This window comes from Hemitrygon akajei, chromosome 7, assembly GCF_048418815.1.
Source record: "Hemitrygon akajei chromosome 7, sHemAka1.3, whole genome shotgun sequence".
NCBI lineage: Eukaryota > Metazoa > Chordata > Chondrichthyes > Myliobatiformes > Dasyatidae > Hemitrygon > Hemitrygon akajei.
The window spans coordinates 168,959,774-168,977,906 of record NC_133130.1 but is presented as its reverse complement, the minus strand read 5'-3'; the positions used below and the strand labels follow the sequence as shown (position 1 = coordinate 168,977,906).

At 39.9% G+C, this 18,133-nt stretch overlaps 1 protein-coding gene across 7 annotated transcripts in view; it reads left to right on the top strand.

The window, feature by feature from the left end:
* The window catches only part of dennd1a (DENN/MADD domain containing 1A), a 618,210-nt gene that overhangs the window by 491,842 nt on the left and 108,235 nt on the right, over nt 1-18,133 (top strand). For all 7 annotated transcript variants that reach the window (XM_073052569.1, XM_073052565.1, XM_073052563.1 and 4 more), the window contains 3 exons: nt 3,401-3,491; nt 14,214-14,254; nt 16,488-16,559. In XM_073052569.1, coding sequence (XP_072908670.1) covers nt 3,401-3,491; nt 14,214-14,254; nt 16,488-16,559 — 204 coding nt within the window. The remainder of the gene's footprint in view (nt 1-3,400; nt 3,492-14,213; nt 14,255-16,487; nt 16,560-18,133) is intronic.

Genomic DNA, 18,133 nt, shown 5'->3' with positions numbered 1-18,133 from the left:
TCTGCAGCTGCTGGAAATCCGAGCAACATTCACAAAGTGCTGGAGGAACTCAGCAGGTCAGGTAGCATCTATGGAGGGGAATAAACTCTCGACATTTCTGGCTAAGACCCTTCATAAGCACTGGAAAGGAAGGAAGAAGAAGCCAGAATAAGAAGCTGGGGGGAAGAGGGAGGATTACAAGCTGGCAGGTGATAAGTGAAGCCAGATGACGGGGAAAATGGGTGGATTGGAGAAGAGGGGACAATGTGAGAAGCTGGGAGGTGAAGGGTGGAAAAGGTAAAGGGCTGAAGAAGAAGGAATCTAATAGGAGAGGAGAGTGGTCCATGGGAGAAAGGAAAGGAGAAGGGGCACTTGTAGGAGGTGATAGGCAGGTGAGGAGAAGGGAGGGAGTAAGGAAGAGCCAGAATGGGGAATGGAGAAAAGAGAGAAGGGGGAGAGAGGAGAACTTTTTATTCTTTAAAAACTTTGAACAAAAGTTGAACCTCAGTGGGATCATTCTTTGCGGAGTTTGGATAAAAGTCCATTGTCCATATGAAATCCCAACCTAAAGGATAAGTAGACAGCCAGATAATTGTTTTTCAGGACGGAAATAGCTAATACGAGGGGGCGTTATTTTAAGGTGATTGGAGGAATGCATAGGGAGGATGTCAGAGGAAGATTTGTTTTACACAAAGAGTGGTAGGTGTACAGCTCTACCAGAAGTGGTGGTAGAGGCAGATGCATTAAGGACGTTTAAGAAACTCTTAGATGGATGATGGAAAAATGGAGGGCTATGTGGGAGCGAAGGGTTAGATTGATCTTAGAGTAGGTTAAAAGGTTAGCACCACATTGTCATATGACAGGCCAGTACTGTACTATACCATTCTATGTTCTGGGATTGATTAAGTTGCAGAAAGTAACTTGGAAGAATTTCTGAATTAAATGTTGAGTGATAGATTTTAGGAAACCCTTACTTTATAGATGGAGTGGGAATTTTTTTAAAGCTGTCTTGTGTCTTTATACAAGCTAGAAAGTTATTATCGCTTGTGGTTGTGAACAGCTGCACAGTGTTGGTGGTTTCGCAGGCTGCTTAGAAATTTTCCAGATTTCTTTCCAAAAAGCAGGCTTTTGCTTTAGTGCCCTCTTATTGGAGGTGATGATTTTTTAATGAGATCAGTTTCCTTGAGTTTTTGCTTTGGCGCTGAAATGAGGTGAGTTCCTGATACTGTGGTGAATGGTTCTCATTGTTATGGACCAAGATTTCACCCGCTCCAGCCTTGTTTTGATGGCCAGGTAGATGAATTCAATTGCTGAGTACAATCCCATTCTACTCAAAGAATGACAGGGAATAACAAACAAATATATTTCCAACATATTAATTCAAGCTTAAAATTTCAGAATCAGAATTAATATCACCAGCATGTGTCATGAAATTTGTTGTTTTGTGGCAGCACTGCATTGCAATACATAATAAAATTATAAATTACATGAAGTATATATTTAAAAATTCAATTCAATAAGTAGTGCAAAAAGAGAACAAAATAGAAAATGTAGTGAGGTAGTATTCATGAGTTCATTGTCCATTCATAAATCTGATGGTGGAGGGGAAGAGGCTATTCCTGAAGTATTAAGTATATGTCTTCAGGCTCCTACACCCCCCTCCTTGATGGTAGCAATGAGAAGAGGGCATGTCCTGGGTGACGGGGGTCCTTAATAATGGATGCCGCCTTTTTAAGGCATCACCTTTTGGATAGGCGGGTGCTCATGATGGAGCAAGATTCAAATGTGCTGGTAATTTTACAATTTTAACTAACTTTCTAGAACTAGAAAAATTTATCTGAGGGTTTGTTCCAGAATATTGCACCACTTTGGTTGTTCCTTCTAAGTCCTCTCTTGACTGACAGTATATCTTTCTGTAGGCCCCCTTGTCCAACTACACATAAAAAAAAAATGACTGTTATATTGAGTGCATTGTTAATTTTTTTTTGATATTTAGACCTTGCAGTTTCCTGCAAGAAGGTTAAGAGGCAAGAATCAACTTTATTCACCAAATACATTAGCACGTATTAGGAATTTGCTGTGGTGTGTTGGTCAGGGGGACAATTGGAACAAAAAGCAACAACATTAAGCTAGTATAAAGAAAAAAAATTATACAGAAAATAAAATTAGAGGTTAAAGAATGGATATGGAATAAAATGTGCATAAATACATAAATGCTAGCATGTATTTACAATGTAAACAGCATTTTAAAAAGTGGTTGGAAGTGTTTACAGTGCGGTGCAGGTACTGAGGTAATAGATAGAAGAAGGTATGGGGGGCTAACCACAAAGGTTAAATAGATTAACTGCTTGGGGGAAGAAACTTTTTAAATGGTGTGAAGTTTTTTTGTTTAATACCCTATAGCACTTTCCAGAAGGGGGCGCTTGGAAAAGGCAAGTTGAAGAGTGGGTTGCGTCCACAACGATTTTTTTCCCCTCTTCTTATGTCCATCCCCCTACTGGGGCTTTGGCCACCAACAGCAGCTCGCCAGAGTTCTATATTTGCGGCTGCTCTTACAAGTTGTCCCCAGTTGTAGCTCATCTTTGAAGATCCTTCCTCTCCCAGGGATAAGGTCTTTGGAGCTTCTGTTGGCATTTGTGCAGCACTGGGTTTTTACAGGATAGGGTAATTAGCCACATGACCAACCCTCCTCCTTACACAGCCGGGCTTGGGACTGTCCGTGGTGGAATTAAGCATTCCTGTGCATATCGGCATTTCATTGATGTCATGGGTAGCCATTTAACTTAACCCACTAAGAAATTACTGCTTATAATCAACTGTACTAGATTTTGTTTCAGCCTTGGGTACAAAATCACTAATTTCATTTTGTAAAAGGAATGAAGCGGCAAATGCTCTTTTGGAAAATGTTTTGCCACCTTTACCTTTCCTTTCACTTGCAGTAATGTGACAGTGGGTCAGGTTCACAGACACAATATGACCTGCCCAAGGAACTTAAAACTATTGAAATGCACCACCTGTAGTTTAATTTCAATTGTAGCCCATGGCACTCTGAGCCAGTGGAGTTTTTCAGTACGTGTCAGATATCTATTATTTACAATATTGAGATTTCCGTTGATATTAATAGCTGAGCATGGTGAATTAGAGGCTTTCTTTCAGTGAAATGAAATCCTTCAATTTCCTAAATTACAACTCGTTATTCAACCGTGCACATTGTCTGCAAACAAGTGTAAAATCTGAAACAGTAACGTATTCTTCACTTCTGTCTGATTTGCAGATTCTTTTAATTAGTGCGAGCTCATTAATTGTGTTTTGACAGCACAAAAACTGTATTTCAAATACACTGCTTCCTTTCACGTCCTGCTTTGAGAATGTCACTTATATGAACAGTTGTTTCCCGTAAAAAAATCATTCTGTTTTCCAGTTCATTGACGGTCGACTAGATCTACTGAATTCTGGGGAAGGATTTAGTGATGTATTTGAGGAGGAGATAAATAACGGCGAATATGGAGGAGGTAAGATTTTACCTGTTCATGGGTCAGAGCTGGAGAAGCAATGTGGGACTGAACATTAAAGGACATTTGACTGCTCATTTTCCTTGATTCACGCAGACTGCATGAAAGCTTACTTTAAAAAAAGCACAAGAGAATATTTGTAAAGGGCACTCCTCAATGATGAACTTCTTAGTTGGTTTAACTTCCCATTCAACACCACAGTTGCTAACTGCATGATGATGATCTGTTCAATATGTAAAGCCTCAATCAGCTTGCTATTGTTGAGACCATCTAAGACACTTTAATTGATATACGGTAGATTCTGGTTAATTGGGTCATATCGGGACCAGTACAGTTTGTCCTAATTAAGCGGCTGCTGCAATTAGCCAAAGTTTCATGGAAATAGTTAAAAAGGTATAAAAAAAGAAAAACTGAGAAATAAATGATGTCCTTAAATGAAATACGGATTAAATTAGAACACCATCAGTAGTACTATAAAACTGTATTAGTTCCTCATAGTTATTGACAAAGGAATTCATCTATTGTACACAATAAACAAAGTTAGTGCAGACGCCTGGTGTAGATAATGGACTGCTTTCATACAATTTTATCAATGATTGTATGCTCCAAATCCTAATTTTCGTTGTAACATTCAAGATGATTGTCAACACCTTCAAATTCTTTGTAATTTCTAACTCGAAGTAGTGAAATTGTTTCATTTTCACTCCTGGCTGTTTCTGGCATAAGAAATAGGAGCAGGAATAGACCATCTGGCCCGTCGAGCCTGCTCCACTATTCAATAAGATCATGGCTGATCTGACCATGGACTCATCTCCACCTAGCTGCCTTTTCCCCACAACCCTTAATTCCCCATCTATGTGAAAATCTATCCAACCTTGTCTTAAATACATTTACTGAGGTGGCCTCCAGTGCTTCATTGGGCAGAGAATTTCACAGATTCACCACTCTCTGGGAAAAGCAGTGCCTCCTCATCTCCGTCCTAGATTTACTCCCCTGAATCTTGAGGCTATGTCCCCTAGTTGTAGTCTTACCTGCCAGTGGAGACAACTTTTCTGTCTCTAGCTTATTTATCCCTTTCATAATTTTATATGTTTCTATAAGATATCCACACATTCTTCTAAATTCCAGCAAGTAGAAACCCAGGTGACTCAATCTGTCCTCATAGTCTAACTCCCTCACCTCTGGAATCAACCTGGTGAATCTCCTCTGCACTGTCTCCAAAGCCAGTATATCCTTCCTCAAGTAAGGAGACCAGAACTGCACGCAGTAATCCAGGTGCAGCCTCACCAGTACCCTGTACAGTTGCAACATAACCTCCCTGCTCTTAAATTCAGTCCCTCTAGCAATGAAGGCCAACATTCCATTTGCCTTGCCTGCTGCATCTGCAAACCAATCTTTCGCAATTCATTCACAAGCACTCCCAAGAATTCTACCATTTAAAAAATAATCTGATCTTCTATTTTCCCTTCCAAAGTGGATGACCTCGCATTTACCAACATTGTACTCCATCTGCCAGACCCTTGCCCATTCACTTAACCTATTTATGTCTCTGCAGACTGTCCATATCCTCTGCACAATTTGCTTTTCCACTCAATTTAGTGTCATCAGCAAACTTAGATACACTACACTCGGTCCCCTCTTCCAGATCATTAATGTATATCATGAACAGATGTGGGCCCAGTACTGACTCCTGCAACACACAAGTCACCACTGATTGCCAACCAGAGAGACACCCATATATCCCAGCTCTCTGCTTTCTATTGGTTAACGAATCCTCTATCTATGCTAGTACGTCACCCCCAGCTCAATGCATCCTTATCTTATGGATACTTCTTTTACACGGCACTTTATCGAACGCCTTCTGGAAATCCAAGTAAATAACGTCCATCTGTTCCCCTCTATCCACTGTGCTCATTATATCCTCAAAGAACGCCAGTAAGTTTGTAAAACGGGGTCTGCCTTTACTGAATCCATGCTCTGTCTGCCTGATGGATTCATTTCTTTCCAGATGCCTCACTATTTCTTCTTTAATGATAGCTTCAAGCATTTTCCCAACTACAGATGTTAAACTAACTAGCCTAAAGTTACCTGCCTTTTGCCTACATCATTTTTTGAACAGTGATGTGACACTCGCCTTCTTCCAATCCACTGGGACTTGCCCAGAGTCGAGAGAATTTTGGTAAATTATCACCAAAGCCTCAACTGTAACCTCTGCCATTTCTTTCAGTACCCTGGGGTACATTCCATCAGGACCAGGGGACTTCTCTATTTTTAAGCCCACAAGTTTGCACAGCACTACCTTTTTAGTGATAGCTATTATATCGAAGTCCTCACCTCCCATCGCATCCAGGCATCTGCAAGCCTGAATGCTTGAAACCACAGTGAGCAAAACAGCTCTGAATTGTCTTACTGCTTATTTCTCGCCAGCTATCAGTGCCAAAAATCACTGCTTTTTGAACACAAACACTCACAGTTAATGCTATTTAAAAACTGTTGACTCTCAGCACAGTGTAACATCTAACGGCCACAAAAGCACACGACTGACGCTAGTCAGAACCTGTTTAGTTACAGTCTCCCGTCCTAATTAAGCGGCATAGTGTCCCAAATAAATTAAGGTAATCCCAGACAATTTCTCTGTTAGTTTTTGCTAGTTTTTGTTCTTTAAGAGTTGCTCCAAATAAACAGCTGCCCTAGTTAACCAGAATCCACCAAATAAATTGTATCAGAGAATTCTAACCCTGTTTATTAATAATAATAACTTACTTATAGAGCATTTTTCATAGAAGCAATATAGTTCAATGTGCTTTACTATGGAATAAGCAAATATGAAAATAAAATACAAAAAGATGTTAGTTAAAGCAAGGTTATATAAATAAGTTTTGTTGACATTTAAAAGTATCAACTGAGTATGCTTCCCTTATTGAATACTATAGTTTAGGAGTGTTGTTCACAAAAGCTGACCTGCCAATTATCTTTTGTGGGAGATTGTTTAAATTTAAGAGACTGGAGAAGAAGGCCTGAGAGCTTCAGCAGGATTATACAACTGGGGATGGTCTATATTGCAGGTAGAAAATCAGCTTTGCACAAGCATTATGAGGTTTATTAGTGTTTTCAGATGTATTCTGCGAATGTTCAGTAATTGAATACGCAACACTAATTTTTGTTCACACCAAGAACCCAACAGGAATAGGCCCGTTCTTCTCAGCATTCAAATAAAGTGTGCTGTCTTTTACAATGTAGGCACAGGCCATCACCAATTTCAAGTTCAAATTTATAGTTATCTAACTGTACATATATATAACCAAATGAAACAACGTTCTTCTGGACAACCGTGCACCCACAAAACATATATCACACATAGCACATGAACCAAAGTATTATCAAAAATAAGTTAATATAATATATTTCAAAATGCATGTAGTGCTTAACTCAGGTAAACAGTAACCAATGCAGTAAACAGTTTGCTGCCCTGGTGATGAGACCTCGGTGGTGGGCAGGGTATTCATTAGTCTCACAGCCTGAGGGAAGAAGCTGTTGTCCAGTCTGGCAGGCCCAGTCCTGATGCTCTGCACCTCTTTCCTGATGGTAGTGGGTCAAAGAGATTGTAGGATGACTGATAGGGATCCTCAACAATGCTTCAGGCCCTTCATCTACAACATTCCCGGTAGATGTCGCAAATAGGGGGGAGGAAGACCCAGGAGTGAGAGAAGTTATGAATGCCTGACTAATGGACTCTCCTACACACGAGCAAGTTCCCATGATGTTATTTGAAAATGTCACATAGATGAACAGTTGTATATTATTCAATCCAATTAGATTCGCCATTTTATTTATTTACTTACTTACTTATTTATTGGGGTGCATTTTGGAGTGGGCTTTTCTGGCCCTTTGAGCCACGCCATCCACTAACCCCCTGATTTAATGCAAGCTTAATCATAGGACAATTTACAATAGCCAATTAACCTACAAACGGGTACATCTTTGGACATGGAAGGAAACTGGAGCAGCCAGAGGAAACCCACGTGGTCACGGGGAGAACTTACAAACTCCTTACAAGAAGTGGTGGCAGCTGAGCCCGGGTGGCTGGTATTGTAAAATGTTATGCTAACCACTACACTACTGTGCCTTTGCATTTTACAAATGGCAAAGTTAGTTTCATCTCTCTTTTCTTTTTTAGTAATTGTTCTTTTATCTCAGTCTTATGTGTTTTTGATGCCATTCACTACAAAACTGAAGAGATGTGGTTGCCATGTTGGTTGGCCATCGTACCTGATGATGACAGGAGACCTGTGCAGGAGAGTTTTTAAAGTGGAAAAGCAATTACACAGTTCCACTCTCTCTGCCTCGGAAGTCCGGGTCCAGTGGTACGAGTAGTCACCACAAACTGGGATCTTCCCTGGTTGCAGTGGATGACCTTGACTTCTTCCATGCCTTGTCATGCCCCTCGCTCTCCACGAAGTGTTGCAGAACTGCCTCCCTGGCCGTTGGATCTCACTGTAGATCTTATCCGCCCTGCCCACCAGAGCTGCCTTCACATGCTAGGACAGGCCTAACCCTAACCCTATCTCACTGGGGTATCAGACCTGCCAGCTACCCTCACCTGGTTCAGCCCTGCTGTCGAATTGGTGTACCAGGGTGTGGCTACTGTTGCTTGCAAATAGCTACAGGTGGGTGCTAAGTGTCTGGTGGAGCCTGATGGTGAATGAGCTGCCCCAAAATGGACTCACCAAGTCCCTTCAATAGCGGTGCTACCCCTCCCTGGACACCCCATACATACGGTTCCCATATCAAGTGATTTATGTGTATTTTCCAGTTTACAGACAAAATCGATGTTAAAAACATGACTAAAAGCAGAACCTGTAGAAAAACAATTATGAGATTTATTAGTTTTTTCACAAGCATGCTGAGAACATTCAGTAATTAAATATGCATCACCAGTTTTGTTTCACACCAAGAATGCATCAGGAGTAGGCCACTCTGCACCTCAAGCTTTTCCTGATGGTTATTATATCTGATCTGCTTCATGTCTCATCTCTTCACTGTCACTTCCCAGAGCCTTCTATTCCAGAACTTAACAAAAAGTCTGCTTCCTTTTCAAAAGCCTGCTATGATGTAGTCATTACAACCTACTGAGGGTGAGGATTCCATGTTTGCCACCATCCTGTCATTTCCTCCTACTTATATTTCCCGTAGTGTAGTGGTTAGCGTGACGCTATCACAGCTCGGGGTGTTCTGGAGTTCAGAATTCGATTCCAGTGCTGTCTGCAATGAGTTTGTATGTTCTCCCCATGAATTGCTTTGGTTCCCTCGGGTGCTCTGGTTTCCTCCCACATTCCAAAGGCGTACTGGTTAGTAGGTTAATTGGCCATTGTGAATGGTCCTGTGATTAGACTAGAATTAAATTGGGTTGCTGAACGATGCGGCTCGTTGGGCCTGTTCTGCACTGTATCTTTAAAATAAAATAAAATATTTATTTCAGTTAGATTAGCAACAATTAATAAGCTTAACTAACCCCCTCAAACTAGGACCAGCAATTAGACTTTGATAGTTTCCAGTTTACTACAGAGAATACCACCATCCTCTCCACTCACTGAAAGTGAGTTCTAACTTTTTCTTGGAGCATAGACCATGTAACTCTAGAGCACAGTACAAGCTCTCTGGCCCATAATGTTGTGCCGACCTTTTAATCTACTCTAAGATCAATCTAAACCTTCCCTTCTACATAGCCCTCCATCTTCCTATCATCTATGTGACTATCTAAGTTTCTTAAATGCTCTTAATGTATCTGCCTCAACCACTACACCTGGCAGGGCATTCCACACACTCACCATTCTCTGTGTAAATCCCTACCTCTGATATCCCCACTATACTTTCCTCCAATCACCTTCAAGCTGTACCCCCTCATGTTAGCCATTTCCACCCTGGGAAAACTCACTGGCTGTCCACCCTATCTATACCTCTTATCTTGTATACCTCTATCAAGTCACCTCTCATCCTGCTTCACTTCAAAGAAAAAACCCCTTCCTCACTCAACCTATCCTCATAAGACATGCTCTCTAATCCAGGCAGCATCCTAGTAAATCTCCTCTGTATCCTCTCTAAAACTTAAACTTTCTTCCTATAATGAGGTGACCACAACTAAAACACAGTATTCCAAGTGTGACCTGCTCAGGCTTTTCTTGACCTGAAATATTGACTCAGTTTCTCTCTCCACAGATGCTGCCTGTCCTGCTGAGTGTTTCAAACAGTTTGTTTTTATTTCAGATTGTACCATTTGCACTTGCTTTTGCTTTTTATTTTTGCTGAATACAGCGCTAAAGAATTGTGGACATGTAGGGTTTTGGGAAAAATTATGCTTCTGAAGTTTGTTGTAAAACATTTTAATTACAATTGGTTCACAATCTTAAAGGTAAATTTAAAATTGGTCATATGAAACAAATAGTTATAAATGCATTCATCTTCATATACACTGAAGCAAGTTTAATACATAAGACCAGAAGACATAGGAGCATAATTAGGCCAGTCAGCCCATTGACATTCCATCATGGTTGATGTAATATCCCTCTCAACCCCATTCTCTTGCCTCCTGTTCATAGACTTTGACGTTCTTAAAGCCAACCTCTGCTTTAACTATACCAATTCCTTGGTACTCAAGAGCTGTCTGTGACAAAGAATTCCACAGATTCACCACCCTCTGGCTAAAGAAATTCCTCCTCATCTCTGTACTAAAGGGACGTCCTTCTATTCTGAGGCTCTTTCCTCTGGTCCTAAACTCTCCTATTATTGAAAACATCCTCTCCATGTTCACTGTATCTAGGCATTTCAATATTCAATGTGCTTCAGTGAAATCCCCTTTAAGTATGAGCCTTTCAGTTTTCTCAGCCCCAAAAACCTGTTTGAAAATAGCATAAGAGTGCATTTCATTTCAAAGCTCTTAAAGGCAGATGATTTTATGGCACTTCATCATTCTGAAAGGCAAGAAATTGATTTATATTTCAACTAAAGTTAGAATTTGTTTACAGGCTAAAGAACTCTTGCACCGGAATTTTGAGAGTGTGTTTATTACCTTAGAGCAAGATGAGTTTCTTTTTCTGTTTTATAAAGCAGCCTGAGCTCAATTATGTCAGTTCTGATGAAATTTACCCACAAGCATCTTCACACTACTCCATCTGACCCTTCAAAGCAGGCTGGATTATCTAGATATGTAACTTGAGTTGCACCTTTATAAACTTAGTGTCCATTATTTTAATTATTTAACAAAAGAAGGTCATATGTGCACCTTGCTAAAAATAAAAACTCAGATCATTCTGGTCTTACTGTTTTACATTTTAGTGTTCTGATTGTTTCCACTACTTAAATTTTTTTTAATTTATTAATTGAGATACAGCCTGGAATAAGATCTTCAGGTCCTTGGAGCCGTGTCGCCCAGCAGTCGCCCAGTTTAACCCTAGCCTGATCACATGACAATTTACAATGAGCAGTTGATCTCCCTGTAGGCATGCTTTTGGAGTGTGGGAGGAAACTGAGCACTTGGACATACAGAGAGAACGTACAAACTCCTTACAGGCAATGGCAGGAATTGAACCCAGATCACTGGTACTGTAAAGCATTGTGCTAACCACTACTTACTGTCCCACCACAGTTAATCCTAACTTTAATGCTTCCATTCTATGATGCTTTAGTCCTCAGCATATACTTTTCCCTCAGTGATATTCTTGCTGTATTTCATAACTATTTGTAAGTCTGAAGGTGTGTTATAGTAAAGTTACCCAGTGTTGAAATCTCAGTACATGTTCAGTGGTAACTCTAGCTATCACACAACCAATCTGCACGTGTGCTAATGAGGAAGGATACTGCACAGGGAAGAAAAATTGATGATAGAAGGGTGAATAAAAAGGCTACATAAAGACAAAAGAAAAAAAAATTACAAATAGACTTGGGCTTAGGTTCATACTAGGGTCAACAAAATTAAAATAACTGGGAGAAAAAGAGATGAGAACTGAATATTTTTTAAAGGGAAAAAAATGAAAGCTTAACGTTCAAAGAACAGAATAAAGAATGAGATGGCACATAGCATGTGAAAGAACAAAATCTGTGATCAAAATGTAGGAGATTTAATGATTTATTCCACATTTTAAAATTATAAATTCTATATGACAACTATATTGAATTTCAATATTCACTTAGTTCACAGCATCCTGTCAGAATTGTATCTAAATGGGGCATAAGGTGCTTTTGACACCTAGGCTACATGCATGCATCTAAAATTTTTAAGCCCTGTACTGCAGGAGTTATTCTTGTCACAGAGTGGAATATTGTTCTTGGGCATGAATATTATTCCGTAATAATCCTCTTGATTAGGAAAAAAGGATAAACACAAAAAGAGAAGCTCTGAAGGAAAGAAGACTATCTAATGATAATGTTTGTGAAAGATGTGGTGAGTGCACAATAACATTGGGCCATTGATCTGAAGGTAATGAGGTTCAAATTCTTCCACAACAGCTGGGGAATTTAAAATTCAGTTAATGAAAATGAGCATGGCCTCAAAAGCAAGCGTCAGTAATGACAACCATAAAATCACTGGATTGTCTTTAAAAGAAGCATCTAGTTCATTTATATCTTTCAGGAAAGGGAATGTGCTCAGTGGCCACTTTATTAGGTACCCCCTGTAGCTAATAAAGCAGCCACTGAGTTTACTTTTGTGTTCTTCTGTTGCTGTAACCCGTCCACTTCAAGGATCAGCGTGTTGTGTGTTCAGGGATGCTCTTCTGCACAGTTACTGTCACCTTCCTGTCAACTGGAACCAGTCCGGCCATTCTCCTCTAACCTCTCTCATTGACAAGGTGCTTTCGCCCACAGAACTGCTATTCTCTGAGTGTTTTTTGTTTCTCGCACTATTCTCTGTAAACTCTAGAGACTGTTGTGTGTGAAAATCCCAGATCAGCAGTTTCTCAGATACTCAAGTCACCCTGTTAGGCACCAACATTCATTCCACAGTCAAAGTCACTTAGACTACATTTCTGCTCCATTCTGATGTTTGGTCTGAACAACAACTGAACCTCTTGACCATGTCTGCATGTTGTTACACATTGAGTTGCTGCCACGTGATGGACTGATTAAATATGTACAGGTGTACCTAATAAAGTGGTCACTGAGTGTAAAACATAGAAATGACAACACGTTACAGGCTCTTCAGCCCACGATGTTTTGCTAATCTTATAACCTATTTTAAGATCAATCTGACCCTTTCCTCCTACCTAGCCATCCATTTTTCTATCATCCATGTGCTATATCTGCCAGACCTGCTATGTCTGGTCTGTTAGTGACTGCAAACCCATAGCAATGTGGATGAATATTAACTGCCCCCTCAAAATGGCGCAGCAAGCCACATAATCCAAGGAGTAAATCAAGGACCTTGCCACAACCGAAATTAAAAACTCACAAGCTGGAAGGCACATTGGCTGTTTGTCTTTTGCACACTGATCATTTGTCAGTCTTTGTTATTTATAGTTTTTCATAAGTTCCATTGTATTTCTTTAGTTTTCTCTAAAGAAAATGAATCTCAGGGTAATATATGGTGACATATATGTGCCTTAATAATACAGTTACTTTGACTGTGGCTAATTTAACATGGATGCTTGAGGAGCAGGAGTATAAAGGAAAGAGGTCAGAGCTCGGAGTTCAATTCCATCTGTAAGAAATTTGTACGTTCTCTTCATGAACCATGTGGTTTCCTCCAGGTGATCCCCTTCCCTCCCACATTTCAAAGACGTACTGGTTAGTTGATTAACTGGTCATTGTAAAGTGCCTGTGATGAGGCTAGGGTTAAATTGGTGGGTTGCTGGGAGGTGCAACTCGTTAGGCTAGAAAGGCCTGTTCCGCACTATATCTCTAACTAAAACTAAAGAAAGGGAACAAAGAGGATTGGGAACAGGTTCAAGTGAGTTGATAATTTATGTTGCAAACACGAGGAAATCTGCAGATGCTAAAAATTCAAGCAACACACACAAAATGCTGGTGGAACACAGCAGGCCAGGCAGCATCTATAGGGAGAAGCTCTGTCGACGTTTCAGGCCGAGACCAGTCCTAACGAAGGGTATCGGCCCGAAACGTTGACAGCGCTTCTCCCTATAGATGCTGCCTGGCCTGCTGCGTTCCACCGGCATTTTGTGTGTGTTGATAATTTATGTTTCTTTTTTCTTTGTTCATTTCTTTAAAAATGTTTTCTTATTGCGTCAGTGTCAGTGGGTCTAAATCTGCATCTCACTATCCGAACTGTGAGGGCACCTTCACAAAAGGCAGCTCAGTTCCTTTACAAGGGCCACAAAGATAAAGATTAGCTTTATTTGTTACATGTACATTGAAACATATGGAGGTTTGCTTTGGTCGAGTCGAGGATGTGCTGGGGGCAGCTCGCAAGTGTCCCTTCTGGCACCAACACATCATGGCCACAACTTACTAATCCTAACCCTAACCATACATCTTTGGATTGTGGGAGAAGACTGGAGTGCGATGTTTCGATGTACATGTGGCACATAAAGGTAATCTTTAAATAAAAGGCAAGATGGAATTCCTGCATCTTCTAGCTTGGCTGAGTTGTATCCAACAGACGTTTCAATATAAATTGAAGGAACTGCAAGAAGATACATTAGAACATTTGACTGAAATGTTGTTCATTATGTGAGTCGATTTTCAAGTAAGACACCTTTCTGCTTTATGTAGGAAGCAACAAATCCTATCATCAGTGGCTGTTCACAGTGAAGGTGAGTAGGATCACTTATTTCCTTTCCAATAGCGATGCTCATAAAAGCCTCCTGAAATACATGAATGAAATTTTTAAAAATTACAAGTTAAATTAACTTCAATGTCCATGAAATATTTCAGCTTCTGTTTTACAAGCATTCTTTAAAATTCTGAATATTAATTATACTTTACTTTTTATCATGGGATGGTGCATTCTAGAATTCAACATTATCTGTATATGGGCTTGGCTATTTTAATCCGATTATGTAGCTCATTATTGTTGTAGATTTTCCTAAGTCTGTATCATAGAGTCATAGAACACTACAGCATACAATGGGACTTTCAATCCAACTAGTCCCTGACAAGCCATTGATTTGCCTAGTCCCATTGACCTGTACCTGGACCATACCCTCCATACCCCTCCCATACATGTATCAATGTACATGTATAAATTTATCTTAAATATCGAAATCAGACCTGCATCTATCACTTCTAATTTCAGCTCGTTCCTCACTCTTACCACCCTCTGAGTGAAGAAATTCCCCCTCATGGTCCCCTTAAACATTTCTCCTTTCACCCTTCTTCATCTCTTTCTTACCTCCCCTCATTCTTCTACACTCTAGAAAATAAAGTTCTAACCTATTCAAAATTTCCCCATAGTTCAGGTCTTTAAATCCTGGCAACATTGTTGTAAATTTTCTCTGTACTCTTTCAATCTTATTGACATAAGATTGTAGGCAGGTGACCAAAACTGCACACACTGCTCCAAATTAGGCCTCGCCAGTGTGCTGTTCAACTTCAACATAACATCCCATCTCCTGTACTTAGTGCTTTGATTTACTTCGGCCAGTGTGCTAAAAGTTTTCTTTACAACCCTATCAACCTGTGGCACACTTTCAAGGAATTATGAATCTGAATTCCCACATCCTGCTGTTCTATGACGCTCCCCAGTGTCCTACCATTCACAGTGTCAGTCCTACCCTGGATTGTCCTCCCAAAGGCGACACTCACACTTGTCTGCATTAAATTCCATCTGTCATTTTTCTGCGCATTCTTCCACCTGGTCCAGATCTTGTTGCAAGCTTTGATAGTTTACCATGCTGTCTGCTACACCCCTAATCTTGGTGTGTCTATCATTTGCTTTCTTAAGCTGGTTGCTAGAAAGTACATGTGCAGGTAACTTAGTGAAATAAACAGAACAGTCTTCTTTCTGAACCTGTGTCTCTGCTCTGTGGCATAGATTTGGTTGGGCGTTTTGGTGGTGGAGGTTGAGCGTTAGAGGGTTGGTCAGGGATAGCTGATTGAAGTTGCTTTATTCCCTGTAGCGTAGGAGATCAAGGGGGATGATCTAATAGAGATATATAAGATCAGCAGGGGTAGCAATTGGATGAAAGCTCATTATCTTTTTCCCAGGGAAGAGGCTACAGAAACCTAGAGCGCATTAGTTTAAGGTCAGAGCCAAGAGATTTTAAAGAAAATCAGGGGCAGCTTCTTCACACAAAGGGCGGTGCATATTTGGAAAGAGATGCCAGAAACAGTGGTTTTGTGGACACGTTAGCATCATTTAAAGCCACCTAGGTAACTACAGATACGAAGGTTTAGAGGCCTATTGCCGAAATGAGTGCTGATGAGACCAGCTCTCTGAGCAACACAATCAGCATGGAAGCATTAGGCCAAAGGGCCTGTTCCCCTGCTGCCTGGCTCTCTGACTCTAAAAATAAAGAGAAATGCCTTCAGATATCTGGTTGAAGACACTTTATTTGAATTTTAATAATGACTGGTTCTGATGACAACACTTTGATCTGAAACATTATCACTGTTTCTCTCTCCATGGATGCTGCCTGACCTCCTGAATATTTTTAACATTTTCTGTTTTTTATTTTAGAATTCAACATTTCCTTTTTATTTTCAGCTTTTCCTGATTGTCTTCTGCATTACTATTTTAGTAAGATTTGTAAGATTATATTTACTCAGATTTGTTACATCTTAAGCCTAATGATAAATTAGCAGTTTCACAGTTTTTGAAATGTATGCAGTTTTGTATGCAATTTTGCCTACAAATTATGTCTGAGTATGTATCAATTAGTCCAGGGATATGTTATCATTCAAATCCCTAGGTATTACAGGAAAATCGCCGTTTAAAAAAAAGGCTGTGATTCTCTCTCTGAAATATTGTGAGAATGTTTTTGCAATATGATGCTTTAGATATTTACTTGCAGAATGCAAATTATTTAAACATTAATCTATTAACAGAAAGGAAGTGGAGCCCTCATAAATACAATGAAGACAAAGGCAAACCCCGCAATGAAGACAGTGTACAAGTTTGTAAGTGGATGGTTTTAAAATGTTACAAACTTTGTTAATTTATGAAAATCATAAGGGAATTAGGATGCTGGTATTCACTGAAATATATCATAATGAAATACCTCTCTCCAGCATTTGCAGAGTTATATGTTACTGAAGAGTACAGAATTGAATAGCAGTATTTTCAAAGATCAGAATCAGGTTTACTATCACTGACATTTCAAATTCAACTTTACTGTCATCTGACTGTACATATATACAAACAAACGAAACAACATCCCTCCGGACCGCAGTGCACTCCCAAAACATACGTACATCACACACAGCACATAAAACAAAACAAAATATTACCACAAATATGTCATGAAATATGCTGTTTTGCGGCAGCCGTACGGAACAAGACATAAAAACCTATAAATTACAATGAAATATATATTAAAATAATTAAGTTAAATAAGTAGTGCTAAAAGAGAGAAAATTGTGAGGTAGTGTTCATTGTTTGGTTCACTCTTCGTTCTGAAATCTAATGGCAGAGGGGAAGAAGCTTTTCCTAAAATATTGAGAGAGTGTTTTCAGGTTCCTATACCTCCTCTCCGACATGAGAAGAGGGCATGTCCTGGGTGATGGAGGTCATTAATGATGGATGCCGCCTTTTTGAGGCGTTGCCTTTTGAATGCGTTCTTGATGCTAGGGAGGCTAGTGCCCATGATGAAGCTGGCTGAGTTTGCCACCTTCTGCAGCTTTCCCCAATTCAGTGCAATGGACCCTCCATACCAAGTGGTGATGCAACCAGTTAGAATGCTCTCCATGGTGATACGTCTGTAAAAATTTGCTAGAGTCACCTTTCTCATTCCAAGGAAAATCAGTTTAATTAGTTTCAGAAAGTTTATTTGTTACGAGCTCCCATGTGTCAGTGTTTTTCTCCTTTCCCAAGCCTGCATGAGTGACGTCCTCCATTTTCCAGTGCTCCTTTTAGTAGAGTCTAGGACCAGAGGGCACAGCCTCAGAATATAAGGATATCCTTTTAGAACAGAGATGAAATGGAACTTCCTTAGCCAGAAGCTGGTGAATCTGTAGAATTCATTGTTACAGATGGCTGCAGAGGCCAAGTTGTTTAGTATATTTAAAGTGGAGGTTGCTAGGTTTTTGATTTGTAAGAATTTCAAAGGTTATAGAGAGAAGGCAAGGAGAATTGAGTATAGAGGGAAAATAAATCAATTGTGATCGAATGGCAGAACAGACTCAATGGACTGAATAGGCTAATCTGCTGCTCTGTTTTATGGTCAATGGTATTTTTTAGAAGCAAACAACTAATAATTTATGTTATATGCAGACATCTAATATAATCATGAAAGATTTTGATTGGGTGAGTGAGAAAGAAAATTTTCCCTGACAGAAGAACCAGTGATGAGGGTTCATTCAACTTAACAGGGAGGAGAAAGGCTGACAGAATCTGCGCCTGGTGTTGATGGAGTTGAGACCACTGCACGGTTAAGAGAGAAAGAGCTGATAAATGTTTGAAGCAAGGAGTACATTGTTCTAGCAAATGGCCGATACACAATAAGCCGAGCAAACTTCATGATTGTTCAGTGAAG